Source organism: Meles meles, chromosome 6, assembly GCF_922984935.1.
Source record: "Meles meles chromosome 6, mMelMel3.1 paternal haplotype, whole genome shotgun sequence".
NCBI classification, from domain to species: Eukaryota; Metazoa; Chordata; class Mammalia; order Carnivora; family Mustelidae; genus Meles; species Meles meles.
In genome coordinates, this window is record NC_060071.1 from 1,215,181 (window position 1) to 1,243,143 (window position 27,963).

At 62.6% G+C, this 27,963-nt stretch overlaps 1 protein-coding gene across 3 annotated transcripts in view; it reads right to left on the minus strand.

Moving 5' to 3' along the window:
- Positions 1–862: 862 nt before the first annotated feature.
- Positions 863–27,963, minus strand: part of RASGRF1 (Ras protein specific guanine nucleotide releasing factor 1) — a 90,583-nt gene continuing 63,482 nt past the window's right edge. For 2 of the 3 annotated variants that reach the window (XM_046009571.1, XM_046009569.1), the window contains 13 exons: positions 26,182–26,555; positions 25,121–25,246; positions 23,741–23,911; positions 23,407–23,513; positions 22,921–23,033; positions 21,483–21,543; positions 18,478–18,581; positions 16,935–17,019; positions 13,841–14,038; positions 10,171–10,250; positions 5,163–5,280; positions 4,526–4,594; positions 863–2,156 (listed from right to left, as the gene is read on the minus strand). In XM_046009571.1, the coding sequence (XP_045865527.1) occupies positions 2,064–2,156; positions 4,526–4,594; positions 5,163–5,280; positions 10,171–10,250; positions 13,841–14,038; positions 16,935–17,019; positions 18,478–18,581; positions 21,483–21,543; positions 22,921–23,033; positions 23,407–23,513; positions 23,741–23,911; positions 25,121–25,246; positions 26,182–26,555 (1,699 nt within the window). In that variant the 3' untranslated portion in view covers positions 863–2,063. Of the gene's footprint in view, positions 2,157–2,528; positions 3,788–4,525; positions 4,595–5,162; positions 5,281–10,170; positions 10,251–13,840; positions 14,039–16,934; positions 17,020–18,477; positions 18,582–21,482; positions 21,544–22,920; positions 23,034–23,406; positions 23,514–23,740; positions 23,912–25,120; positions 25,247–26,181; positions 26,556–27,963 lie in introns of those variants that run through there. The other variant, XM_046009570.1, reaches the window with a different exon arrangement.

Here is a 27,963-nt window from a genome sequence, read left to right on the forward strand (position 1 = left end):
AGGGCTTCCTGTGGCCTGATGTCCTCATCTCACCTCCACCCCTGTGTCGCACGCTCACGCTTGCCGTTCCGGAGCAAGCACACTCTCTCATGCTTCTGCGCTTTTGCGAATCTTGGCCTGGGGCGCCCTCCCACCAGCCCTGCCTGGCAAGTCACCCCGCTTACCCCACCTCCTCGTAACCCTGTGCGGCCTTCTCCAGCCCCCCACCACGTGCCCTCTCCTCCTCGGGGTCCCCAAGGCCCTCCCGGCCCCATCTGGCAGGCGCTGAAGTCGTCTGTCTCCAAGGACCGAGGATGCTGCCGACCCTTTGCTCCTGTTCCCGTTAGGAGGAGAGCTCGGTCCCCTTCCCCGTGACCCAGCCGGCCTTGGTGACATGCCGGGTCCCTGGGATGTTGTGGGAAGTTTGAGGCCGGCTTGTAAGCAGCCTTGCAGCTTCTGCCCGAGTCTCTCGGAAGGGTGCTCTTGGGACCCAGTGACCGCCCCGGAGAGCCAAGGCCGCAGGGACAGGCCGGGTGAGGGTGTTGGTCCCCAGCTCAGCCCCCAGCCAAGGTCAACTCCTGGATGCCCTGCCCAGTCCGGTAACCCAAGCTGCTGTGGCCGTGACCTCAGGAGAGCCCCGTCCTCAACCCCCAGGACTCGGAAACCTCACAGAAACTGTCCCAAGCCGTTAACCCGTTGGGGTGATTTGTCCCAGGGGCAGCAGATCACCGAAACGGTCTCCCTCATCAGACCACGAGTCCCTAAGGGCAGGGTCCGTGTCCTTGTCCCTCCGGATCTCCGGTCCCCACCAGGGGTCTGGTAAGGAGCAGGGGCTCCTCCGATACCCCTTGAGTGAACGAATGAAACCCATCAAAACACACTGTTCACCCTGAGATAGAAGAGATTTATTAGCAAGAGGTAATCAGGAAACATATATTTTTACAAAAATGGAAATATCTTTTTTTTTTTTCCAAACAAGCCGTAAGTTGAAATACTGTAGGACTTGAAATAGAATTCTCACACCACCAGGTATTGCTTACAGCAAAACCGTCTGCCGTCGTGAGCCCGCCTGCCGCTCAGGGGAGCCTGCGTTCTCTCCGCCGCGCGGCGCAGAAGGTCGGGGGTGGCGTTCACGGAGTGAGCACGACAGCACCGTGCTCCCGCGGAGGGCGCGCAGGACCACGGTGGGCGCTCGGAGAACACTCGGTTTTCGGCCCCCTAGCTCTACGGTGTACGAGTTTCACAAAGCAGACGGACTCAGGGCATCTCGACGTCAGCTTGTAGAGACCGTTAGGCAGCCAAGAGAGGAGGAGTGACGTGTTCTGTGTCCCCGGCTTGCCGCGGAGGCTGGGCCGTGGTCTGCGCAGGCTGGCGTGACCTTGTGCGGTGACTCCGTGTCCCCGGCGGCGTGACGGGGCCTCGGCCGGGTTCACGGACACGGCTACTCATGCTACCTGCTGTGAGTCCTAGAGCGAGGAGCGCGGCCGGCACGAGGTGGCGGCGCTGGTGTTGCGGGGCGTGGTTCTCGGTGCCGAGGACGCCCCTCCGGCCGGGTGACTGGGAGACGGGGGAGCTCGGGCCCCTGGGATTTTGGCTGAAAAAGCTGCTTTGGAAATTGGCATCACGGTCAGCGGGAAGATCTGTGAGTGACTGGACTTCAGGGTGCGGTCCCCTCCCGCCTCCCCCCACCCCCCTGTTAGAACAACGACAGGGAACATGCTGGGAGGATGCCCGGGGCGGGGGATGCAGCGGCCCAGGCGGGCCGGGAGCAGGACGGTGCCCAGGCTCGCGTCCGCACGGGGTCTGTGCCCCCTTCCGAGAGACCGAGGGGCCGGGAAGACTCGGACTCCGTCGCTGGAAGGAGCCAGGCGCTGCGGGACGCGGGGAGGACCGATGTCGGAGACGGAGCCGAGACGCCTATTCCGGTCTACGGGAATCTACGAACGAGAACGGGCTGGTGTTCTTGGAGAAGCACATACTAAAGAGGAAAGTCCAGGAACCAGGCGACTATGTACAGCGGCACACAGCACGTGTCCGTGGCGCGGCCGTGGCCTGCAGTGCGTGTCCGTGGCGCAGCCGTGGCCTCAGGTGGGCAGCTTCGGCTCCATGCGCAGGGACGACTCGTACAGGCTGTCCTCGTCCATCACGAAGGACCGGTCCAGCAGGTACTGGGTCACCTGAGGGGAGGAGGACACGGAAGGAGAGGCGGCCGGGAAGCAGGCCCTCCAAGGAGCGGCCGGCCGGCGCACAGGCCTTACACCGCAGTCTCGGTGGTGTCGGTTGACAGCGTCCTGACGGTGGTGCTAAGTCACAGCGGTCAGCATGACCCTTGACTGCCATTGCTCTGACGGAACACTAGATGTCATGTTTGGGGCTTTTTAATTTTTTTTAAGATTTCATTGACTTATTTGAGAGAGGAAAGCATGAACTGGGGAGGGAGAGGGAGAAGCAGACTCCCTGCAAAGTGGGGAGCCCGACGTGGGGCTTGAACCCAGGACCCTGGGATCATGACCTCAGCTGAGGCAGACGCTTTACCAACGGAGCCACCCAGGTGCCCCGGTTTTGGACGCCCCAATTTTGAAAAAAAAATCAGCCATGTCAAGTGTAGAATCTAATGGTGGGGGTCTGGGGGTTCACATGCTGCAAAGACAGGTCTGAACACTAGGTTGACAGGGCACCAAGCCGCGTTCACCCCAAGAGAGGACAGTGGAAACGCGCTGTGTGAGGGCCGGGCTGCCCCGGCTGGCCTTGCACTCAATCTGGGGCAAAGCCTCGTTGTGCACGATCGGAGGCCCCCCGCCTGGCCGGGCTGGATCTTCCCTCCTCCCTCCCCGTATCAGCGGCTCCTACAGTCAGAGCTGCCCGAGCGACCAGAGCCCAGACCTCCCCCGGCAACCCCAGCTTCACCAAGCGTCTTTCCAAGGCTCGTTCCTCTGTCAGCCATTTGGAACCAAAGTTCTGTTGTTTTCGCTCAGAAACCCCAGGCGGAAAGAAGACCCCATCACACGTCTTACGCTGTGTTTGGGAATCTCCGGGTGACTGCTTGAGTGAACTCTGGTCTCCGCCGCGAACAGCTTGGCTCCTGGACCCCGTTCAACTGTGGGGATGGGAGCGGCTGACACGGGCCCCTGGTCGCAGATACAGTGACGACTGTGACTCACGGCTCTTGCCGGCATCTCCAGGAAGTGGACTCCAGATATCACAGTCTGGGTCGGCCCACACCAGCCTCCCACGAACACCCCTTTCTGGATAAACCTACAGAAATCTGGACCCTCCAGCCCCCTGGGCACGTGCACGCGGATCGGCTAGCGCTCTCCATCACCAGCATGCTCAAGGTCGTGCTCCCTGCACAGTTCTGCATCCGGGAGGGGGACAGGGGCAAACAGCACCCCCATGCAGCGATCAGGGACAGAAGTCTGTTAGGCGGTGACATGTCTGTGTGTTACACATCGGGACTGGAGGTGGAGCTTTGAGAGAAGGAGCCCCAGGCCCGTTCCAGAGCCTGGCACGTGGCACGTGTTCAAGACGTACGTGTGCAATGGCAGAATGGGCGCAGACCCAGGGGAAAGGGAGCCCATCGGTAACCCCTGACTTCTCCCATAAACAGATTCTCAGAGGGCAAGTCTGCCGCAAAGGGAAGTGTGGCCTGACTTTCTGGGGTACGCGGGGGTCAGGCTGGGGCTGGACACCGGGGACCGTGAGCTAGCAGGTTGAGCAGCTGTGGGTGAGAGGGCACACATCTCTGGGCAGAGAAGAGGTATTAGGATCAGAAGCCAGAGTCTGGGTCTGCAGGTCTCAGTGACTTTATCTGTAAAATGGGGCACACGGTTCAGCGAAGTGAGTGCAGTGAGACCAACGTGCAAATTCGACGAGTTCTGTAAGCTCGTTTCCTGGCTTCCCACGGTCCTTAGGACCAGGTTCTGGATCCTTCCAGGAGCCCGAGCTCACGTGGGTCAGGTCCGCCTGCTGCAGCTACCCCCTGGCAGGTCCTCCCCGCCCCCTGGAGCCAGTCTTGCCCGCAGGGGCAGCACCATCCTGCTGGGACCTGCGTGTGCTCCCTCCCGGCCTGGCAGTTCCGGACAAAGGACAGGACCAACCTACACGCCCGTCACGGCGGAAAGCTGCATAGACTGTCAGACAAACGCTCTCACAGATACACTGTCGTGGAAGGGAGGGAGGACTCGGAGCAGCGAGGTACGCTAGGCTGCGACATCACAGGGAGAAAGCTCAGCTCTGCGCACTTTTGCCCAGAGAGGGGGATCCCGTTGCCCCCGCGGGGGACTTTTCAATGCCCGTCCTTCCCAACCGCGAGCGGTGTAACTAGGGGACCTATTCCTTTTCACAAAGATGTTGTAAACGCCGCCTCCCTTGCCTGCGGCGTGGGGGGGATTGGATGGGGACATCAACGGGGCTGGGGAGGCCGGAATCAGCCCCGGGCTGCACCCGCGGCCTGAAGCCCAGGGGAGCCCCGAGCGACAAGGGAGGAAGGAGGGTGGTCCAGATGGAGCCCCTGTGTGAGCGCCGAAGGCCCGGGCGGGGCGCTTACCTTCACCTGGTGCTCTATTTTGTAAGCGGTTTGTTGAAACTGGCGAATCTCTCGGATAATGTGAGATATCTGTGGGCAGGAGGGCACTTGAAGGCCGTTTGCTGTCTCCGTGCTCCCCGCCCCGCCAAGCCCTCTGCTTCGCAGAACAGAAGGGGCACCAACAGCCAAGCCTGAGGTCGGGCTCCTGACCCCCAGCCACGCCGCCTTGGGGAAGCCCCAGTGAAGCAGGTGCTCTCCTCGGACCCAGGAACCTGTCCCCACGGGGCTGTGTTCGGGACTTGTTGGGACCCACGAAGCCACGGCCATACGGACAGTGAAAGGAGCACAGATCAGACACGGGGCTTGGCTCGGACAGATGCGGCTCTAGACCCAGCTCCTCTGCCCTTCCCCATGAGGTGACTGTGCTGGGTCGCTGACCGCCGCCCCCCCACCCCCTGAGCCTCGGGCTGCTCCTCTGGCTTGTGGGATGTACCCTGCCACGGGCGCCTACCCCTCAGCCTGTCGGCCTCATCCGAGGGCCTGCCAGTTGCGGCCTGTGCCTCTGGGGGAGCCCTGGCTCTTGGGGGAACTCATGCCCGATGGAGCAGGCCCGGTGGTCCTGGACTCAAAGGCCCCCGGGCTGCCCTGGGAAACTCACCATTCTCATCTTGGAGAAGTTGACCAGGCCGTCCTCCGTGTAATTGGGCGTCCCCTCTTCAATGAAGGCCAGGTCGGTGAGGTACATCCCCAGGTAAGGGACACAGGGAGGGTCACAACTTCAAAGCGAATGTCATTAAACAGAAGTTTTTCATTTAGAAACACAAGGCAAAGTGGTTTCTCTTCACCAAGAATCCTAGGAACTCTCGGGCCTATAAGGTCAGCTGGCTGCGAGGCTCGGTCCTCCGAGGTGATGGGTGACACAGTCCCAGCAGGGCCTGGAGCCTCTCCAGCAATGGTCCCCTCCCTCCCTGAGCCAGAACGGCCTCCCCTACCTCTCTGCCCTGTCCTGGAAGAGCCCCCTCCCCATCTCTCCGGTGAAACTCTCCAACGAATCCTGTTCCAGGGTCCTGTCCCCGAGAGCCCTGCAGCTGTCACCCCATTCCGCCAGCCATGGACCCAGCCCCCAGCGTCCTGCTCCTTGAGACTTCTCTGCCTCCACATCCAGCCCCACAGGATGTCCTGCCCCCCCCCACGCCCTGGGGCACCCGAGCAAGAAATCCTGGTGCTCTGAGGTCACCTTCCTGCAGGTGGCTTCTGGGCAGGGGATTGGGGGACAGTGTCCATGACAGGTGATTTTGGGGGGACATTTTGGGTGATGGACCACACGGCTCTGATCCATGGCTTTGGGTGCGGCCCTCTGGTAGTGCCCCCGGGTAGGGCTGGGAAAGGGGCTGATTTTGGGATGGGTCCGGGGGTCCCCACCTTCTGGCAGAGCCCCAGGGAATGCCCTCAGGGGACCCTCACTGTGTCCCGCGGCTCCTCTCAGCTCAGCACACAGATGCCGGGGACTCTCTGCACGTACCTGCAGGGACAACTGACCCCTCCCTAGACCCTCTGACCTTGGTCTCCTCGAGGCCACGTGACACCCGTCGCTCTAGTTCCCCCAGAATCAGGGCCCGCAGGGAGAACGGCGGCAGGGGGCGGGCAAGAACAGAAATCCAGCACCCCCCGAGCCTGCTGGTTGTGGAAGCCCGGCCGGCCGGGTCTCTGGGTCCCGGGGCTTCCCTCACACCGTGGAGCGGGTCGGGAAGGCAGTTTTAGGAGCTCAGAAGTTGAGTTTAGGGGATGCCTGGACACTATCACATCACATTGATTCCTGCGGTAAGAAACACCCGACTTTTCTCTGGGGTGGTTCGCTTTCCGACACCAGCCACTTCCTCTCCCACTTCTTTCTTTTTTAAACAAGTAGCAGCAGGTCTCAGGGTGAGTGTGGGCAAACACCAGATCCCGCCAGAGCTCAGCAATATTGTATCTATTTCTGGCGGTAACTTTGTATCACGGCCAGTAGGTGATTTTCCATTTACAACCCAGATGTCGTTTCTTTCTTATTCACATTGATTTTGGGGTAAATGTGTTACTTAGAGGGAAACCCGCTCAGGGAACGTGGGCGCGGCTGGCACGCGGGTGGGAGGCGTGCCTTGGGAGGTGTGGAGAGTGGGCACAGGACAGTTGGCTTTTGAGCTGTAGGTCCTGACTCTTTCTTGGGCATTGAAAATAATTTAGCAATTGGGGCGCCTGGGTGGCTCAGTGGGTTAAAGCCTCTGCCTTCAGCTCAGGTCACGGTCCTGGGGTCCTGGGATCGAGCCCCGCATCGGGCTCTCTGCTCGGCGGGGAGCCTGCTTCCTCCTCTCTCTGCCTGCCTCTCTGCCTACTTGTGATCTCTGTCAAATAAATAAATATTTTTTTAAAAAAAAAAAATAATTTAGCAAGTGTTGATCAGATTTTTTTTTAAATGAAAAAACATCAGAAGTAGAATAAAAAAAAACATCTGAGTTCATTTCCTGGACCAAAATATATGTTGTTTTGTGAAATTTTGTTCCTGTTAAGTGCATATGCATTTCTAAACATATATGTATGTATGTTTTTACTGTGGGTTGTGATTAAAAAAAAAAAAAAAGCCAGACCTGAGCAGGTCACTGGCAGGCATCTCTGGGTCCCGTCAGACACACGGTCTGGGGCTGTTAGAGGCCTGGCTTTCCACACTCCATCTGTCACGCTGTGAGCCTGAGGCCCAGGCTCGGGGGCGGACGGGGACAGAGTTCAAAGATAGAGAAGGAAATCTAGGACCGGCAAGAGCTGGCAGCTTGTGGGCCGGCAGTCTCTGATGTGGCTTCCCAGCTCGCCCTGCTGGGTCCACACTTGACCCGGGAACTTGGTAACCCGAGGCCGAGAAGCACCTCTTGTCTGGGTTGGGGGTAGGGAGGGTAGCCAAGTGGCCACAGTGTTCCTGGAGGCCTCAGACCAGTGGAAAAGATCGGGGTTCCTCTGACCACAGAGTACCAGCAACTGAAGGTCAGATGTGGCTGCCCGGTGGGCTTGCCACTGTGGGGTCATCTGTCCCTTCTCCCTCTTCTGCCCTGCCCCGGCAGGGGGCGGGCCACTCTCCAGCACGCTCTCCTCTCCTCCCTAGGGAGGGTGTGAGGGCCATTCGGGCTGGGCTGTGTGGTCTTTAACCCCCGGGGCCAGGGTCCAAGCCTCTGGCATGCAGAGCCGTGAGTTAGGTACTCAGATTTGGGGGAAAATACTGCTGTGGGGCAGGAGTGCAGGTGGAGCTCGGAGTCCAATCCTGCTTTTGCCACCTGGACACAAACCGCTCTGTCGTCTCATTGGCAGGAGACCAGGGTTTGCTGGGTGGTCACGGGCAGAAAATCAAAGTGGGGAGAGGTACTTGGTATGTTGGAGCCCTTGGACGCCGCATAGCCCCACGGGCGGATGGATTTCCACCCCGTGAAGGGGGTCTGGGGAGGGGCTGGGCCCGCTAGCCGCCGGGTGCCCCCGTGGCTGTTCCCGTCCTTGGTGTACAGGCAGCTGCCCGCAGGGGAAGCCGGGCCCCGGTTCCTCCAACGGAGCGCTGGCTGCCTGTTCCAATTACAGCCGACGTGCGGAAAGGCAATTGTGGGCCGGGTTAAGGCTGGGCCAAACCAGAAGTGACCCCCAAAAGGGCTGGGGACAAAGTTTTCCTGACAGATTTAGATCTCAGCCAAACGCTGCGTCCTGGAGCTGGGGGAGGCCCTGAGGGCTGGCAGGAGGGGCGGCTTCACGGGGTCCGCTAGGGTGTGGGTTTGGGGATGAACAGGGCGGCTGCGTCTGGGCGGGGCACTGGCAGGTGCCCACGGCAAGTGCCGCAGGTGGACCCCGGGGGGATTTGAAAAGGTGGGCGAGGGGAAGAGGCGTCGGATGCAGGGGTGAAGCCTTGGCTGGTGCAGGTAACGAAACAGTGCTGCGGGCGGGGACGGATGCGGTAAGGCTCCGCATGGCTCCTCGCGCTGCCGCTGCCCCCTGCCTGGTGAGAGGGACCCCAGGGTTTCACACGGCACAGGTCTATGGGGGAACCACAGCGCCTCCAGAGAAGGGACACAGGGCACCTCTGCCCCGCGTCTCCCCAACCTCTTCCCTTGCAGTGCTTGGCCCCTGCGTCCACAAAGCAAGAACCTGGTTTGCAGGAAGGCGTCAGTCCCCAGGATGCCCGGAGACCCCATGTCCCTGCTGCCCCGCATGGTGGGAGCAGATGCGCCTGGGCCAGGCCCTGACACAGGCCCATGGGGAGGGGGGAGACAGCACAGGGTCCCTGAGACAGGACAGGAGCCGTGGAGGCATGGAGGGGGTGGACGGATGAGGAAGCCACGGGAGGGAGGAGGATGGAGGGGTGCCCGGGCGGGCAGACAGGCCAGACAACGCACAGGGGGGCGACCCCCACAAGCACAGCTGGGGGCACAGAGAGACGGCACACGTGGGTGGGACGTCTGAATGAGGACATGGAGGTGGGCACAGCCACGGCACGCGAAGCTGGCAAACGGCGGCTTGGAGCGGCGGGGACCGGTGGGGGGTCAGGGGGGCTGGCAGCTCAGCGTGCGGGTCTGCCGGGGGAGGGTTGCCCCGTGCCCAGGCTGGGGGGCAGCGACCATGCGATCTGGCATGACGGCAGGACAGCGCTCGGGGGCTCTGTAAGCAGCCGGGACCCTAGGGGTGGCCCGGGGTCCCTCCACGGTGTTCAGGGAAGAAGGGGTGAGGCCAGCCTGGTGGCCCAAAGCGCACAGCTATGGGGGTGACTGTAAGCCTGTGTCACGGGAGTGCGTGGCCAAGGTGGGCACCGGGGGCTGGGGCTCTCCTGTGCTGGGGAGCTAGCCTGGAAGCGGCCGTGGGCAACCATGGAGCGCGGGCCTCCGTGCCATGGCCCCAGCGCCTCCATGGCCGCATCTGGAGGAGCAGGACGGGAGACTCTCCATGCCGCCGTGATTTCCGGGGGGTGGTACCGCCCGTGCCACCGTAGTACCGTGGCAATGAGCGCGGGAGCTCTGGGGGTCAGAACGTGGGGAGGGGCCCTGGCATCTCGGGGACGGAGGCCGGGGCTACGGCTGACACCCTGCGGGCACGAGACAGCCATCGACACGGGACGATCCTGTCTAAGGGGAAGAGGGCCGAGGCAGGGAGGCTCTGCAAACGGTAGGTGGCTGGGGGGAGCTCTGCCAACAGTGAGCAGCCGGTGTTGGGAAAACGGCCTTTGATTCCAAGGTGCCGTCTTCTGTACCATGCACTCGGCTTTGAGGACTAATTCTCAGTAAAAAAAAGGAGGCACAATCCCATGAAACAAACACACTGACTACAAACACACTGACTACAGGGCCCGTCCTGATGTCAGAAATACTGAACGGTGGGGCCAGGGGGCACGTTGGCCTGGAGGCGTCTGGGGTCATGGCTGGTGGCTCCTGGGGACAGCAGGCCCCTTCCACTCTCTCTCGGGAAATGCCACCATGACTCCGGGATTTCTCTGGCAGACTACGGAGAGCAGAGCTGACCCACCCTGGCGGTCTGGGCTGCCTGGGGGTCTTGTGGGTAGACGGACGGAGGGACAGACAGATCTCCTCCAGCCGCTGTGGCCTGTGAACGTGTCTGCCATGCGGTTCTGCGATTTAGACGGTAACGGCGACAAAATGACACACACTTACTTTTTCAGAGCTTCTCTCAGATTCTTAAATCTGCCCTCTGATGACACAAGCTTTTGGAGCTTATCAATCAAAGCTTTCGTCTAGAAAGAATTAGAAGCATTTACTAACACGCGGCACGTCCCCAAGGCCCACGCGCCGGCCCGTGTTCCACGGGCTGCCCTCGGGGCTCCAGGACCCCAGCCGCTCTGCCCGTCATGGGGCAGGGCGTTTCCAGGGACCCCTGGAGTCTGGAAGCTCACCCCCCACCTCCTGAAGATTCAGACACAGACCCGCGTCCTACGCATCCGTCAGCGTCCACGCACCCTTCAGAAACACAGAAGTGGGGCGTGGGGGACCTGGGAATCCTGGGTACCCTGAGCCTGGGGGGTGGGGGCGTGGCCATTGCAAGGAGTTCCCTGTCCAGAGCACAGCCTCTCTTTGCGCACGGAAGCCCAGGGGTGCCGCCGAGGGGTTCCCCTTCACCTGTAGCTCTCAGGACCCCACGCCAGTGTAAGAATCGAGAAAGACAATGGCAGATGGGCCAATCCTCTAGAAAAACAGGCCTTCTGGGGGAAGACCCCTTCCCCTCTGCCGGCCAAGGGTCTGTCCGCTGCTCGTCAAGCTGGACACTGGCATTGGCTGAAGCGCGTCTGGCCTGGGTCAGGCTTGGTGCTCCCTTCCCTGCGGGGCTGGGAAGCCGGTGCCTTGGTGGCCCCCAGCTTCCTCATTTACATGGTGGGCAGTGGACTAGTGAGCCCGCTTTCCAGCTCCCGTCCCCCTAGTCCAGACCGTGGCCAAGGGCACACTGGCCGCACCCATAAGCTTTGGGCCAGAATTTTCTGAGCAATCTGCCCACAGAAAATGGCAGCATATTCCTTCTGATGAGCGAAGAGACACAGATGTGCTCCCCAAGGGGCGTGGCGGGCAGGGCGCCCCGCTCAGGCTGCTCGCGGACTGACGGGAAGCGTGAATCACTGGTTTGCACCAACCACGCTCAAAGCAGATTGTGTTCTGGGTCTGGTGAAAGCAACGCACGCAGGCAAGGGCACAGGGTTCCGCTTCCTCCCGGAATGGCTGCCCTCACCTATCTGTCCTGAAGCCCGGACGCCCAGGCCACCTCCGTTCCAGCCTCTCAGTGTCCTCCCTGCCCTTTTCCAGAATTTTCTGCTGCCCCACTCATCTCTGGAGGAAGGACCTGAGGCGTGGGGCCAGATGTGGGGCTGAGAGTCCTGGACGGGGGCCTGGCTGGGCGCTGTGACCCCCTCAGCGAGCCCACGGGCCAGACTGCACCCGCAGAGCGCTGGGTATCCACGCTCACATCTGGAAAACAGGAGGGAAGGCCCGCGTATTCCCTAAGGGTAACAACAGTCGGATATTCTGGGACTGTGGGCCCCCCGGAAGTGAGGTCAGGAGGCCCCGGGGGCCACGGAGCTCCAGGGGAAGAATCCCCCGCCAGTGGTCATGAGAACCGAGGGAGGATATTCTGGGGGTTTGGGGTATACACTTGGGGCCAATCTGTGGCTCTGAGATGGGCACTTTGATTCTTTCCACATCCATGTTCTTCTGGGGCGTCGCTCTGTCCAGGAAGGATTTTGCAGCCTGAGACCCACTGCGTTTCCCCAGCCACAGCCTAAAAAAGTGAGTTCTGACTTGAAGCGGCTCCCGCACCTCCTGGCGGGGCCAGGAGCTCAAGGGGACATGGGGACCCGGGATCTGGCGCATCTCTGCCCGCAAGCAGAAAAGAGGGGCCCATGGAGTATGTCACCGAAGCCAGAGGCCAAGCGAGGGGCCTGACTTGGACATGGTGTTGAGGACAAAGATGATCACGGTGCCCCTTGAAAGTCATCCCTTCCTGTCCCATCCAAATGTTTTCGGATGGCCAAGGCTGCTCCCTCCCAAGGGGGCCCAAGGTATCTATCGTTGGCCAAAGAGAGATGTCCGTCCCTGCGAGAGTGACCATCCTCCGGAGGGGACACACAGATCTGGCGCTCAACTGCACGTGGTGGGGGCCGTTCATGAGGATGGGCGGAGGATGGGAGATGATGGGGAATCGAGCCAGAGGTCCCCACCTCAGCCTGGCTGCTTGGCTCTGGCGCAGGCTGGCCTGGGCTTGGGCGGAATGCTGTCCGGCTTTGGGCCAGCACCTTTAAGCCGATGATGGAAGCCTGCTGCTGGGCCTGCGTTTCAGGCCCTTCTGGTCTCAAGCATCCAGGGGACACCGGCAGAAGGACAATGACCGTCCCTGGCTGGGGCTGGCCAGGAGCCGTGTAGATGCACGGGGCCCGCAGAAGGGCTGGGAGACGCCAGCAGGGCCCACTGGCCGTGGAGTGTGCAGGCCTGGGAGCGCTTTCTGAAGCACCTGTGACGTTCGGACCCGGGTCCTGGATGGCCTCCAAGAATTCAGGACAGGCCATGCACCCTGACCTCTAACTGCCCTCCATTTGCACTCCCCTAAGAGAACAGAAGGCTCTGGGATGGTCAAAGTGGTTCCCTCCCAACTCCAGACCAAGCGTGGTGCTGGAAAACTAGGCCAAGAGAGGCTCGGAGCCCCCAGTGTGGAGGGAAAGCGGGGCTGGTCTGAGGGCAGAAGAGAGCCACAGAACTGGACTGGGCCGTCGACTCCACCGACAGCCCTGTCTGAGCCCTGACAGGCCAAGCCAGCCTGGATGACTCCGGGGTCCGACAGCAGCCTGCTCGGCCCCCTGCTACAGGAGGTCACAGTGCCGTGGGGCCACGCACGGACAGATGGGCCTACACGCCTGAGCTCCCGAGCTCCAGCCTCTGCTCTCCAGGAGCCTCTGTTCTTGTCCTGCCCCTGGCATGTCTGTGTTTGGGGAGACAAGAGCTCCAGGCTTGTGGGTTGGGCTGCTTAGATGAGGAGGAGGAACGGAGGGACCTGATGGATCGTGCCCTGCTGCTGGCATGAGGATGGGGGGCAGGTAATAAAGAGAACATGAGGGGCAGTCGGTGTGCGAATCCAGAGCGGTCCGGATGAGACAGGCCCCTTGGAGAGACCCCGTGCCCCCCAGAGCCCACCCAGCGGCAGGACCACAGACACCGCGGCCAAGGTATTGGCGCCTGAAGAGGCTTGTTCCGTGTGTCGGCAGAGCCTGCCCGCCTCCCACACATGTGCGGGCTGGGGCCGGGAGCCCACCATGTGCACCGAGGAGGTGGCCTCCGTGTGATCCTCTTAGGAGAGCTGCCCCCTCATGACCTCAGTGTAGGGAACTTTATTCCCGAGGAAGAAGCCACATTTCAGAATCGTGCTCTGAACAGATCAAGATCAAGCCCACATTTAAGATCACCGACTCCCTGGTGGCCAGAAGGGCCGGTGAGACTCGAGTCCCGGGAAGGAACCTACAGGACCATCTGGCCACCGTCTCGGCAGCCCTGTAGATCTGGACTGGCCTCCACATGAAGCCATCACTCTTGTCCCAGCTCAAGGAGAAGAGCACAGGGACCAGTCGTCACTGTCTTAGACGTCCCGCTTAGCAGTGTTAATTGTTTAAGTCCCGTGGGTCCTAGGGCCACGTTCGTGGGCCAGATACCTGGTCCCTGGTGATACAGGAGAAGAAGTTCTCTGGGAGTGTTGGCCCTCACTCTGTCCTTTGCCACCGACGGATGTTCAGAGGCCAGCACTCTGGCGCCCCGCCCAGCCCAGCCCGGCACGGTGCCCGCCCCCCGCCCGCACCTGCTTGGAGACTTTGAGCCACGTCTTCTTCAGCCGGAAGATCGCGCTGCGGTTCATGGACGAGGTGATCTCCAGCACGGCGTTGTAGTTGTGCAAGCAGCGGCAGATGTCGGCCACGGCCACCCACTTCTCGATGGCGCTCACTCGTGCGTTGATGTCCTCGTTGCGGATGATCTCTGAAGCGATCAAGTTACTGATCTTTGAGCCCATGCAAGAAGACAAGAAAACACAAGAGGCATAAGTATCGCAGGGCTGGCAAACCCCGACAGTGTGCTGGAACGTTACCAGAACAACTAACGGGAGCTCACTAGGGCGGCTGCTTCAAGACTCAACACACCAAAATGGGAAGTTCTCCTACGTATTGGCCGTGCCGTCTAGAAAACACCGTGACAAAGACCTTCACAATCCCAATGGGGAAGTGTGAATCACCTCGGAACATAAACTGATGCAAGCTTTGGAAGATCCTACACGAAAAAACTTATCAAAGGTTTTAAAGGCTTGAGTCATGAAGAAAAAGATCCAATTCCCAAATGGGAATATAAATATGCCATTTTCAATACTAACACGTGACTTTAATGCACTCCAGTCAACGAGCAACGGGAGTTTCCTGAGAACCCGACAGAGCAAGTCCATGGCTCCCCTGGAAGACGACGGGAGAGCCCAGCTCTGCGAGAGTCTCCACCACACAGCGGGGGCTCGGCGCGGACCCGCACTCTGTGGCATCCTGGTCTCACACATAAATTCCCCAGCACACGGGCACAAATCCAGTGCGGGTGGGACGGGGGTGGTCAGGGACCCGGCATGGGACCGAAGTATCGGTGCAGAGCGTTCTTTGCCATTTCCTATGAATCTCTAGTTACTTAAAAAAGTAAGAAAAAGACTACTGTTTATTAAACAAAATAAGGTAATAAAAGGTGTAGGGCCTTATTGCCAAGAACTCTTCTCAAAAATAATTTCTGGGCACCTGGGTGGCTCAGTTGGTGAAGCGCCTGCCTTCGGCTCAGGTCATGATCCCAGGGTCTTGGATTGAGTCCCGCATCGGGCTCCCTGCTCCGCGGGGAGCCTGCTTCTACCTCTGAGCTTTTCCATCTCATGCTCTCTCTTTCTCTCTCTCAAATAAATAAATAAAATCTTAAGAAAAGTAATTTCTGAAGGATGCACATCAAAAGGATGGATTGTAAAACTATTTAAGAACAGAAACCCCTGAAGAGAATCAGGAAGGAATGATAACGCAAAATATTATGCATGTTAGAACGCTGCTTCTTCTTCTTCTTCTTCTTCTTTTTTTTTTTTTAAAGATTTTGCTTATTTGACAGAGAGAGACCCAGCGAGAGAGGGAACACAAGCAGGGGGAGTGGGAGAGGGAGAAGCAAGCTTCCCGCTGAGCAGGGAGCCTGATGCGGGGCTCGATCCCAGGATCCCGGATCATGACCTGAGCTGAAGGCAGAGGCTTAATGACTGAGCCACCCAGGGGCCCCCGTATATTATAACTCTTAAGTATGTTGAAGTGATAAAGGTTTTTTCCCTCCAATCACAGACACTGAACCCAAAACCAGTTTTACGTATACGTTATACAATTTTTTTTGAAGGAGTAGCTCAGTGAAATCTTCCAGAACATAGAGAAAAAAGAGGATCTTCTAACTTATGCTGTGAGGCCAGTATCGTCTCGACACCAAAACCAGAGATGCACAACACGAGGAGGACAATCACACCTGTTCGTTTAACACACCACGGCCGTGTTACTTTGTCCCTGGGACGCGGGGGTGGTTGACTGTGAGTGACGCCCAGAGAGAAACCTGCCTTCCCACCTCCGCAGACTGAAGGGCGCAGACCGTTCGCCCAACTCAGTAGATGCGGAAAGAATCATTGATAAAATTCATCGTTGATCTGCAGTAAATACCATCAGCAAACCAGGAAAAGCATTTCTTTCAGCCGACAAACCACCGTCACCCCCAACGGGGCGACAGGAGAAGCAATCCGGAAGCACCGCCCAGATCAGTACGACATCTGCACCCCAGCCCGTCCAAGGGCCCGCGGGTGCACGCGGGCTGCAGGGGTGATGCGGGCAGGGGGCGGGTGCACCCGGGCACCATCGTCCCTCGCCCTCATTCTAGCCCTGATGCTGGAGAGCCCAGTCGGTACCACTCAACCAGGCAAAGAGATTACAGGCCAAAGGTCAGAGAAAGGTCTAGAAACGGTTGCAGGTGGTGACTGTCTCCTCGGGGAGCACACGGTCCGTGTCTGCAGAAATGACGGGTTTTAAGAGACATGGCCAGATGCCAGGCGGTGACGCGGCAGCCCTCAGCGGTGGACTGCGTGGGTTCAGAGCAGGCTGTCCCGCTGTGTAATGTCCAGGATGGGACTTAACCCCCTCGGGCCTCGGTTCACCCCATCATAAAGCGAGCGAAACGGGGTTAAACAAGCCAGTGGTGATGGGGCCCGTGGCACTGCGGCCGGCAGGAGCCAGACAGGCATCCAGCGCTGCCGTCACGTCCCAGCCCTTGGCTCCCCGGTCCCAGGCACAGCTGCGGCGGGGCTCTCTCCACTGGGACACGGGCCCCTGCTCTGCCGCTGGGCTCCCTGCAGGGCTCCCCTCCCGAGCTGCAGTGTGGGGGGTCTCCCACCTTTCCTTCTGGGGCCAAGGAGCCTCCCCGGTGCGGGGCATTGGCCAGGGAGCCCCGGCCGGGCGGTCAGGACCAGCAGAGTCACGCGCTCCTGTGTCCGGCCATCAGGGGCCTTCACTCGTGCCACGACACTGCTGAGAGCACCATCAGGGCTGGTACGGGGCGGGCACGGACGGGGCCCTGTGTGGGCGGGGGCTGGAGCTGGGGCGGGGGCTGGAGCCGGGGCACCGCGGAGGAATCGCTGGGACACGTCTGCCTCCAGCCAGACACTCGGCAGACCGCAGGTGCCCGTGCTCAGAGCCTAGGTCTGCTTGTGTCCACCACGCGCGCTAAGGGTCGGTGTGAGATTATGACGCCTACAAACCCGGGTGTCCCGTGCCTCGTGGGGAGCCCGCTGTGCACCCAGCTCCCCGAGGGTCCTGGCGAAGAACCCGGGAGAGACAGGCACGGCCCCCGGCCCCCGTACTCACGTCATTGAAATGCTTGGTGGTCTTCATGATGTAGGGGGTCCTTTCGTTCTTCTCCAGTTTCATCCAGCCCTGTCCGAAGAACTCCCTGTGGGAAGTGAGGACACCAGCGCCATGAGCTCGGCCCCGCTCAGCCCTCTGCTGTGAGGGCTCTGCCTCTCCGGGAGGAACTTCCCACAGAGCCCCAGACAGGAAGGGATGCTGGGCTGGCGTCTAGCTCGGTCTGGCCCGGCTCAAGGCCTCAGTGGCCTCATTTGTGAAATGGGAATGTGGCCGCTTTCCTCCCAGGGCTGCTGGCAGGCCGAGGCCAGAGCCCCTGTGTGGGAAGGCTCGGCATCTCCCGTGGAGGCAGAGTCCAGGGGGCCCTGTCCGGGAGCTCAGGCCCGACGGAGAGCACTCCCGCCTCAGACTCACTGTGCAGAGGCTGGTCCGCGGCCTAGGGGCGGAGGGGCCCGGAGCCCGTAGGCCGGTGTGAGTCCTGGTGAGCCCCGTGGGAAGGCCACAGGCAGGCCGGGCCTCCTGGGGAAGCTCTGCATTTGGCAGGGAAGGTGAGGGGCCCCGGTCGCATGCTGTGGGCAGGACGCGAGTGGTTCTCTGCTTCTGCTCCCAGAGGAGCCCAGCAGAACCACTGGGCTTCACCGGCGGACGCCGCCCCTGCCCGAGATGCAGCCACCCTCTCCCCGCTGACGACCAGCGGAGGTTTCCGGAAGCAGAGACCAAACGCCCTAGAGTGTGTCAGAGCCTCAGATCCCGAGGTCCCAATCTGGGAAACAATTCCCGGACACTTGTCAGAAACTCTGAGAAATACGTCCTTACAAGGCGGTTTACGTCGCTTTAGATGGAAATGTGAAAACTGCAAACCACCTGTGGCTTCACGCCTTGCGAGGGAGTTCCGTGCACTTGCCGAAGGCGCCGTTAACGCACGCTGCGGACACACTATGCGCGGAGGGAGGCCGGCGTGAGTTCACTTAAGTGGGCACCTGGGGCGACTGGCTACTGCCCTGGCAGGGACACCAGGCCTCTGGGCTCCTGCAAGATCCAGAGCTGGCCCCGTCCCCTGCTCTGGTGGCACGTGTGTGTGCACACGCACACACAACCAAGCACAGGTGTGCACACTCACGCACGCTCACACACCAACGCACACGTGTGTACACACAGAGCACACAACCACTCACGTGCGTGCGCTCGCACACCCACGTAGCCACGCACACGTGTGCACAAATCACAAGCACGCATGCACGCACTTACATGTTCACACCCACACTCATGCGTGCGTGTGCACACTAACACTCATGCACACACACTCCTTTTAGCGCTCTGGAATCGGAGCGCTGAGTGGAAGGTCTTCTGGAAAAGCGTGAGCCTGCGTGTGCGTGTGTGCAGAACTTGGGGCCAGGGAAGACAACACATTCCTGTCCCACATCCCTGCAGACACACACACATCTGATCCCCCGCGGCGGATGCACGTGGCTCTGCACGTCCAGGCGTGGGTCCCAGGGAGGCCGCGCCGCCAGCTGCTGGGGGACCCGCACCCACGTCCACTCACTCATAGGGGATCTTCTTGAAGACCAGGTGGTCCAGCAGGGTGAGCTGCTCCGCGATCTCCAGGGCCGAGTGGTTTTCAAAGGGCTCTGCCTTGACGCCTTCCGCCTGAGGGGAGCAAGTCCTGAGTCAGGCCCTCCTGCTTTCTGCCTCTCTGGTGTGACCTTGGCCTCGTCCTGGGTCGGGGCGGGAAGGGCACGGTGGGAGCGTGTGCGGGCCCGTGCTCTGTGAGTCAGCACTCCCGCTGTAAGAAGGCTACCTTGTCCCGGACATGACCGAGACCACAGAGGCGTCTGGAGGACCGTGACGGGCCCACGTCAGTCGGCAGGACACGGGCTGCCTGGGCCTGGAGCCCGGCTGTGAGTTCGGGCTCCCAGTGACCTGTCCCTCCCCTCAGGTTCTGTCTGGACCCATAGCTGGCTCCAGAACGTCTCCTTTGGAGCCCCATTAGCAGCGTGGGCTCCCAGGGGTGACGACCTCCCGGGGTGCCCAGAAGGTGGCTGGCTGGCCCTCGTGGTGGGGTTCCCGTGTTTCTGGCCCCCAGGACCACTGTGGGCACAGCCTTTATGGCTATCCACTGCCTGGCATCCCCGGCCGGACGAAAGCCTTGGGAAACACTTGCCAGGGGACTAAGGTCCCGGTGGCAGGGATTTGATCAAAGGTGGACGTGGACACACGAGTGTCCTGCCACAGAGGCCCCCTGTAGTGTCTGGGAGGGGAGAGACGGGGCTGGAGGAGAGAGCGGAAGGAGCTTCAGGGCTGGCCCGGGGGGGAGGGGTCAGGAACAAGAGTCACCCCGACCTCCAGCTAGGCCACGTGGGACAGAAGGCCAGCTACCCTGCCCAGAGGCCTCAGGGGCTGGGCTGAACCCCCCAGGCCTGCACTGTTCACAAGGGAACAGGGTCCACCTCCTGTCAAGGAGGGCAAGCCCTCTCCTAGACTGTCTGCCTCCCCCCCAGCCCCCCGCCGCTCCCTCAGCAAACAGCCACTGAGGGTCCTTGCTAGACACTGGACGCAGAAGGACCAGAAAACAGTCCTGGCCATCAGAGAGCTCCAGCCACACGACGGGGCAGGGACAGCAAGCAGGCAAGCAAAAGGAGTTCCCACGCGGGCCTGGGCGTAGTGACCTCGGACCAGAGGTCTGGATGTGACGACAGGGGGCACGATAGCATCACGAAGTGACAAGTGGTGACTCGGGGACAAGAACAGCAGGGGCCACCAGGACACCTGGATTAAGGACCCTCCTGGGGGCCCAGGACGGCTGCCAGGCCTGAGGGCCTGCAGCTGGCCTGGGCTGGGGAGAGGCCGCGGGGGTGGCCCACAAGGCGGTGAAGCCAGGGGAGGCAGGGGGCTCGCCCTGCTCCCTCTGGGTCACCTGGGAGACAAGGTGACTCCGGCGGAGAGGCGGGAAGCACAGTTTGCCCGCCTGCCTGGGGCCCGTCTGAGTGTCCCCGTGAGCAGCCCTCAGGCTCTCTGGCGAGGCCACTGGGGCCTGTGCACACAGGATGTGCCCCCACGCGCTCCTGGGGCTCCGGGAACAAGTCCGGGCCGGAGGGCGGCTCCGCTCAGTGGTGCTTTGTTCCGCAAGAGCCTCAGGATGTTTGCCCGGAAACAAGAGGCTCTTGTGTTCTCGAGGGCTCAGCACTGCGGCTGGTCCCTGCCGGGAACCGCTCGGGGAAGGAGCCCGGACTCCCAGGGCTCAGCGTCCTTCCCAAGGGTCCACTTGGCGTCTTGGCACCAACACCTTTCCTGCCCGGGGGCCCAGCCTCAGTGCGGGCTGTGGGGGGGCAGGGTGTGGGCCCGCTGCAGGCCGGAGCTGCCCCAGGTGCTCCCCGTGGGGGCCCAGGCCCCGGGGAGCTGGGAGGGGTGGGGAGGGGAGGGGAGCGGTGGGCCAGAACCCGGAGTCGTCCGTCCTCACGCTGGGTGCGGCAGCGCCCGGAGCCCGGGCAGCCTGTGCAGGAAGTGAGCCAGCATGGGGCTGCGGCGCAGGCAGAGCCCGTCGGCCTCCAGCTTCCTTGCCACCCTGGTGGCCGGGGCCCCAGACTCTGGGGTGGCTTGTGGCGGCGGGGCCACTTCCCTGACCTGGAGGAGGACGCGGCCGCCGGGCCCCGGAGCACACCCCCTCCACTGTGCGCCCCGCCGCCATGAGCTCATACGGCTCGGGGCAAGCACAGCGCTCCCCGGGGGCGCCCGCGTAGGCGGACGGCGGCTCTGACTGCTCGGGACGAGGCGCCGTGCCTGCGGGACGAGCTCTTGCTCTCGAGTTGGAACTGGGGTGAGGACCCCAGCGTGCACCCTGTGGCCCTGGGTGCGCCCGTCACTGCCCCGACCCTGCGGCTTCATCCTGAGGGCGGGGCTGGTGGTGCAGACGGGCTGCCGGGCTGTGGTTGAAGAGAGCCTGGCCGGGGGGTCGGCGCTCAGGAACAGCCCCCGCCCAAGCCGGACCCCCCACCCAGCCTCCTCCAGGGACACGGAGCAGAGAACACCCGGCAGGGGCGGGGCCGGGGAGGGGGGCGGCGAGCAGAGGATGAGGGAGGAGGGCCGGAGGAGTGACGGTGGAATGCCCTCCCTCCACAAGTGGTGCTGACGTCCTGCTCCCTGGTGTCTGGGAGCGTCCCCTGATTTGGAAACAGGGTCTTTGGACACGTGCCCTGGTTAAGCGGAGGCCATGGGATGGGTCCCAGTGCCACAGGACTGGCGCCTCCACAGGACGGGGGAGCTTGGACGCAGGGAGAGACAAGCTTGGGGAGGGTGATGCAGGGGTGAGGACAGCCCGGAACAAGGAGGCGGAGAGCAGAGGTTCAGGGGCACACGCCGAGGGCCACCCAGGGCTCCAGGAAGCTGGAAGAGGCAGGAAGCCCCCCCAGGAGCGTCTCCCGCCGACACCTGACTTCAAGCCCCACTGGCCTGCAGAACCGGCAGAGGACACGTTTGTGCTGCTCTGTGTCCGGCCGTGCCCCGGGGGACCCGCGCTGGAGGGGGTTGCACGGTGCGTGGGGCCCGGCTCACCAGCTGCGTGATCTCCTCTAGTGTGATCTGGTTGTCACCCGGGTCCTCCTGGGTCAGAGTCCTAAGGCACGAGAGAATACGGTGAGCCCCGTAAGAAGGTTCCCCCGACTCCCCTCGGCGTCACCCCTCCCCACGCAGGTCCCCGCTCTGCTCTGCACTTTCCCGAGCCGGATCCCACTGCCCGTTGGTCATAGATGTCTCCCCGATGGCCTGACCTTCAGGATTCAGCTTCCTGCCCCTCCGGCCTGGGCGAGGCCTCTCCTGGGTCTCCCTCAGCCCCGGTGTCCTGGTGTCAGGAAGGCTGTGTGCACGCTTGGCCCCTGCCACCCCGGGGCCAGGAGCCCGAGAGCGGGCTGCTGTCTGATCTGTCCACCCCTGTGGCTTGGATCCCAGCACAGGGTGGGCCTGTGGCCAGTGCCCGCGGCACGGCAGGAGGAACGAGGGGAAGCAGCGCCAGGCCTGGGGGCAGCGTGGGCAGGAGAGCCTTCCAGACAGGAACAGAGTCAGTGGGAGGCCCAGAGGTGGCCTGTGTGTGGGGGCAGGAGGCGGCGGGCGCGTGCCGAGTGGGCAGGGGGCTGCAGTGGGGCGTGGGGATGGACCCCGAGTCAGACCACAGTACGTGGCCCGCACTGTGACAGCAGTGACCTCTGGGGGAGGAGGCGGCCGTGGGCACTCAGACAGGCCGTCCGCCCCGCAGAAGGCATTATCAGGAAACCTGACAGCCAGGAGACGGTGTACAGAGCGTCCGGCCCGGGGTGCCATTGCCGGCCATGGCGAGGCGCCATGCCACGCAGGGCCACCCGACGCCAGCCAGCTCTCTTCGTGGCAGCGTCCAGGACAAGCTCCCGAGCTGACATGGCTCCGTCCGTGGGCTCAGGGGCTCTGCACCCTCCCGAGGGAGAGACACTTGGCCCCAGGAAGGCGAAGTGGATGGTGTAGCTGTTTAAGTCCCGCTCTCGCCCCCGATGCCCGCAGACGGGAGCCAGCCGGCACCAGCCACTCGGCTCTGGGCAGGGGCGCCCACGCTCCTTATCTGGGTGTCACATGCAGCCATGGGTGCCACGTGGCCTGTGTGACTGAGGAGCTGAACTTTCAGTCCATTAAGATTTAACAATCCTGGGTGGCTGGTGACTGTCACCGAGGTTCCCGGGACCAGACAGGAGCTGAGGGCTGTGCGGGGGGGCAGGCGCGGCTCCTGCCTCAAGGGGGTCAAGGTCCGAGCAGAGGAAGGACATACAGATGCCTGCCCCGGGGGCCCCGCCACAGAAATGGAGCCCACAGCCCTCCGGCGGCTCAGCAACCCCTGCCCCGCACACCCACTTGAGGCCAGCCCACCTGGAGGGAGGCCCTCCCTGGCTCCCTGCCCCTGGCTGGCCGTGTGGGGACAGGGCTGGGCCCCACGCAGCAGCCGTGCCCAAGGGGCCAGGGCTGCCCAGACCTGATGATGTTGGCTGCGGCCTTCCTCTCCTGGGTCAGCAGCTCGGGGTCGTGCATGACCTCCTCCAGGAAGCTGACCACCTTGCATCTGAGCTCGTCGTTGGTCTCGAAGTCCTGTGGGGGAGACGTGGCGGCGGCTCTGGCCATTGCTCAGGCTGCCCGGAGCTGGCCCCCCCGTCCCGCCACACGCGGGCGGCCGCCTGCCCTGTCTCCTTTGCCCTGGCCACGTGGGTGGGACCCGGGGAGCCTAGAGACCCTTGGGTGTAAAACTCTGGGCAAGACCAGGGGTCAGCTCCTGGCTGGCTGTGCCCCAAAGCCAGGGCTCTGGGGGTGCAGACCTACTTGGTTCCCTCTGCAGAGAGGTGGACGACACAGGCCCCAGGGGAGGCGCCGGAGCGGCCCCTAGACCCCTCCCGCTGCCCCAAGGCCGTGCTGCTCGCGGTCCTGGCAGCGGCTCTGGGGGCCAGTGCGGGGGGCGCCCACCCACCTGAGAGTGTTTGGAGACCCAGTGGCGGAGCACGTTCAGGACGCGGTTGGTGGCCGCTCGCCGGATCACGAACTCCTTGTCCCCGTTCCTCTGGTCAGGGGGAAACCCTGCGGCACAGGGGACACAGGGTGCAGGAGAACAAGAAATGGAGCTCGGCGCTCGTCTGGATCCAAGCCCTGGGTCCGGGTCAGCCGGGCCGCTGCTGTGCTGGCGGGTGGGGCCTTCGGGTCGGGGGTCAGTGCTGGCCAAGGCCGGGGCAGCGAGCCCTGGACACCAGGGGTTGGGGGACGGCGTCCGGGGCTGCGGCCGGGAGGGAGCAGACCCTCCCGCGTACCTGCGCTGGCCAGGGACATCCTGCGGTACTTCTCCTTGTTTGGGGCGCCCTCGTTGGCTCCCGCCGTGGCGATGGCAAAGGCAGACGCCGCCGACAGGGCGCTGCGGGTGCTGTCCAGTTCCCGACACGAGGTCACGACGACCCCGTTGTTGTAGGAGAAGAGGGAGAACTCTGTGGAGGGGATGGAACCGACCCTCAGCCTTCCCTCGGCTGCCAGAGAACCGCAGGTCCCCACACCGGAGCAGCCCAAGACAGCCAGCCCGTCCTCACGGGCCCGGGGCTTAGCAGGCGGAGGTGGGGGGTCATTCCCCTGCTCACGTCCCGCGGGGGGCAAGCAACCCCCAGGGCGGTCTTGGGGTAGGGAAAGCCCCTCCTCCCTCTGCCTTCTCCACGGAGCCGTGCCGGTCTGCGGAACCCCCAGCTTGCGCCCTGTCCACGGCTTTGCTTTACTCCTGGGGCCCTGCCGGCCCGCACTGCTTGGGGACAGCATCACGAGCCTCCTTACGCTCTCGGCTATTTGGGATGAACACGTAACCTCCAGCGGCTGACGGGCTCACAGTCACGATGGGGTGATGGGTTGGGGACGGGCTCACGGGCACGACGGGTGGAGCGAGGCCTGGCTCTCTGCGTGGCCTCGCATGTGTTAGTCACCCTGAGTCGTGCGTCTCTGCACAGTAGGGACAGTAACACCCACTCTGAGCGGCGGGAGTCCCGTTAGAGGAGAGGACGTGGCCGCAAGTCCACAGCCTCACACCGTGGGATGTCTGGGCCGAATAACACTTAGTGTTTCGCGGTAGCAGCCACAGCCCCTGACTCTGGAAACCCATCCCGTCCTCTTCGGGTCTCTGGACGGCAACCCTCAGTCAGAACGAGCTCGTGGTATTCGTGCTGCAGAAAGCGAGGGGCTTCTCTCAAACCCTCCAGACTCAGTTCTGATGTTTGCGGTGTGGCCAGTCCGAGAAGCCATGGCCGTGGGCCCAGGCTGGGTGGCCGTGGGACCTACGGGGTCTCCCTGGGCGGCCTGGACAGCAGGGGGTCCGTGGGCCGGGGCGGGAGGGGCCGTCCTGGGATGTGAGGCGAGCAAGGGCTCGCGTGGGGACCTCGGTCAGTAACTGGGACCACCTGGCCCCTGAACCCCATGGACAAGTCCTCCCAACCCACTGGCCCCTCCTGAGTCGGCCGCACCGTCTGGTGGAGAGTCTGGGTGACCGTGCTGGGCGGAGAGGCCTGAGCCCTGCTGCTGCCCCGTGGGCTGTGACGCTCGGCAGCGGTCCTGCTTGCGGGTCCCTCACCTGCACTAGAGAGACCGCTGCCTCCCCCCGGCAGGGGCCCCCGCATCCTCCCGGGATCTGTCTGTAACATCCCGGGGCTGGGCTGTACCTGAGGAATTTTTGCTTTTGACCGACTTTGGCGTCGTGGGTGATTTGGTCGGTGACGCCTCGGTGTCCCCATCGTCACTCTGGTTTTGGTCGTTGTCGGACTCTTCCCTCACGGAGACTTCTGAGGCTGGAGAGAGAAGGAATGATGTCACGTGCGGTCAGCGGCCCCTCGTTTGGAAGTCCAGGCCTCTAACTGGCGGAAGCGGAACAGAGTGGGTTTGGGATCTGCCCGCCGGTGGAGGCGTGACGGCTCTGAGGGCCGTGTGGGCTGTGGGGCCCCCCTTGCGCCAGCGGGGGTGGGGAGTCTCCAAGACGGCTCTTTTCTCCCCGGGCTGGTCAGCCTCTCGTGGGCTCCGATGGGGACTTGTTCAGACCCGAGTGCCGACTCGGGGGTCTGCAGGGGGTTGCACAGCGCCAAGACGCCCCCAGGGAAGCCCCACGAGGGTCACAGACCACACTCTGAGCGGCAAGGGGCTGTGCCCTGCACCCGCACGTGTGTGCCCGCGTGTGTCTGAGTGTGTACCTGTGTGCACGAGTGTGTGCTCATGTCTGAGTGGTGCGTGTGTCTGTGGATGAGCACGTGTGCGTGTGTGCACGTGTCTGTATGTGCACGTGTGCGTGCGTGCATGGGCGTGAAGCCTCTCAGGGTGACCGTCGGGCCCCGCTGCCCGGGGAGTCCTGCTCTGTGCCCGTGCTCCCGCACTTCTGGTCACGATCACAAGCGTTCTGGTTTCGGCAACAACTTACAGTCTCCCCACGCTTAGCACACTCGTGGTTTACACGCTTTGGAGAGAAGTGATGAATTGTGTTAAAAGTGGGATCTTGGTCAGAGACTCCTAACCTATCTGGTCCTCAGCTTCCCCAGCTGGAAAGTGACCGTTCGAGACCCACGCAGGTCCTCTCTTTAGACACGAGCGTCTGCACACGCACACGCACGATCTGTGCACAGTCGGGTTCAGGGGCTCCTCAAGCTGAGAAGCCCCTTGTGAGATCACTTTGCAGGGGCAGGGCCGAGGGGGCGGGGCGGGGGCCGAGGGGGCGGCTCGCCCGGCGTCCACTCACTCTGCTTGCTGAGAGCTACGGGCTCTTCCGGCTTCTCTGCGGCCGCGTCGCCCTCGTCCGGGGTCTTGTTGGCAAGGCTGCTGGACACGTAGAGCTTGCTGGTGTCCAGTGTGGCCTTGCTGAAGGGCGACACGGCTGAGTACAAGGGGGTGTAGCCATTGGAGCTGCAGCTCAGGGCGGCCAGGTCCAGGGCCTTGCCGCCCGTGATGATGGGGATGTTCAGGGACAGCTTCCGCCGGCGGCTCGGCGACGACGTCTTGGTGATGGACAGGGGCGGTGGCGACGAGAACTTGCGTGTGGCGCGTGGGGACTTGGGGGGGTCGCCGTACAGCAGCTTGTTGCTCTGGCCACTGGCAAAAAGGAGCTCCAGTGACCTGCGGGTGGACGGGGGACGGCGACAAAGGGTCAGCGTGGGTCTGGTGGCCTTCTCAGGCCTGGGGTCCCCCGTCTCCAGAGGTGGCTCCAGGGGGAGCAGGACACAAGGGTCCCAGCCACATGGGTGTCTGCACCCACCCGGCACCGCTCGCCTGAGCACGTCCTTGCAGAGCCGCCGGGAGACGCTGAAATTGCAGGACAGACCCCAGGGCGGAGGGATCTCGAGGGAACCGAAAGTGCGGGTGGACAGGTGCTCCCAGGCGGGCAGCCTCGTTATTTCAGGGACAATACGCCAGCGCCCGTTCAGAAGTGCAGACCGACCGGACACATGCCGGAGTAAACCCCGCTGAGCACCCACACCCAGGTTCAACGGGGGCGCAGGCGACGGACGCCGGCCCCTGTCAGCCTCGCGACCTTGCTCAGCTGCGACCTGCACTCTGCCCGCTCAGGCCGCCTTCGCCCAGGCCGTGCTGAATTCCGGATCGCACGAGCCCCTCCCTCCACGTGTGAGTGCCCTTAACCTAAAACTCCCCAAGACTGTTTCTGGGGGGACGCAGCTCTGGGAAACATCCCTGGTGTTTTTGCTACTTGTTGCAAGGGAAAGCCTTCTCTCTCCCACGCGGGCTGGTTCTGTCCTTTGGCTCGATGCCCCAAAAAGCGAAGCCAGTTTAAGTGACGCTCTTGGGACCCTGGAAGCTGGGTCGGTCCTCTGAGCAGGTGCATTTGAGAGGCATGGGGCAGGGGGCAGTGTGATGATGCGGCCCGTGGCCAGGGGTCGCACCTGCCACTGTCCCCTCTTGGGTCTGGGCAGGGAGGCAGGCTCTCCATCCACAGGGGCCCGATGGACGCCCCTGTGCTCTGACCTCACCCTTACCCAGGTCCTGACCGTGTTTACGGACGGGGAGGCCGAGGCTCAGAGATGGGAGCAGGGGCAGGCCTGGGGCAGGGAGCGGAAAGTGGGTGTCCCGGCCGTCCTGGTCAGGCCCTCCCTGTGCACGCTGGGGCCCACCTGTCAGGGCCAGGCTGGAAGTGGATGACGTGCTCGTAGTCACACACGCAATCACTCACATGTGGGCAACGTGTCTGTGCTGTGTTCTGCGTGGGACAGACCCCTGGGCCCCCAGGAACGGTTTCCTTAGTTTGCGTGTGGGAACCCAGCCTTCACGGGTTGGTCTGTGCAGCTTTCTTGGGTTGGGAAGGTTCCAGAAGTTCAGAGCAGAGAAACGAGATCTGCCCTGTCCGGATACGGTCAGAGCAGGTGGACAGGGTGCTAGTGTGGGCAGGTGGGGGGCTGGGGCATCGGGGGGGGGCACGGGGCAGCTGACTGCTCGGTTGCAGAGATGGGGGTAGGGAAGAAGGGTGGTTAGAGCCTCCAGGCCTCCTGACCCCTCCTCACGTCCCGGGCTC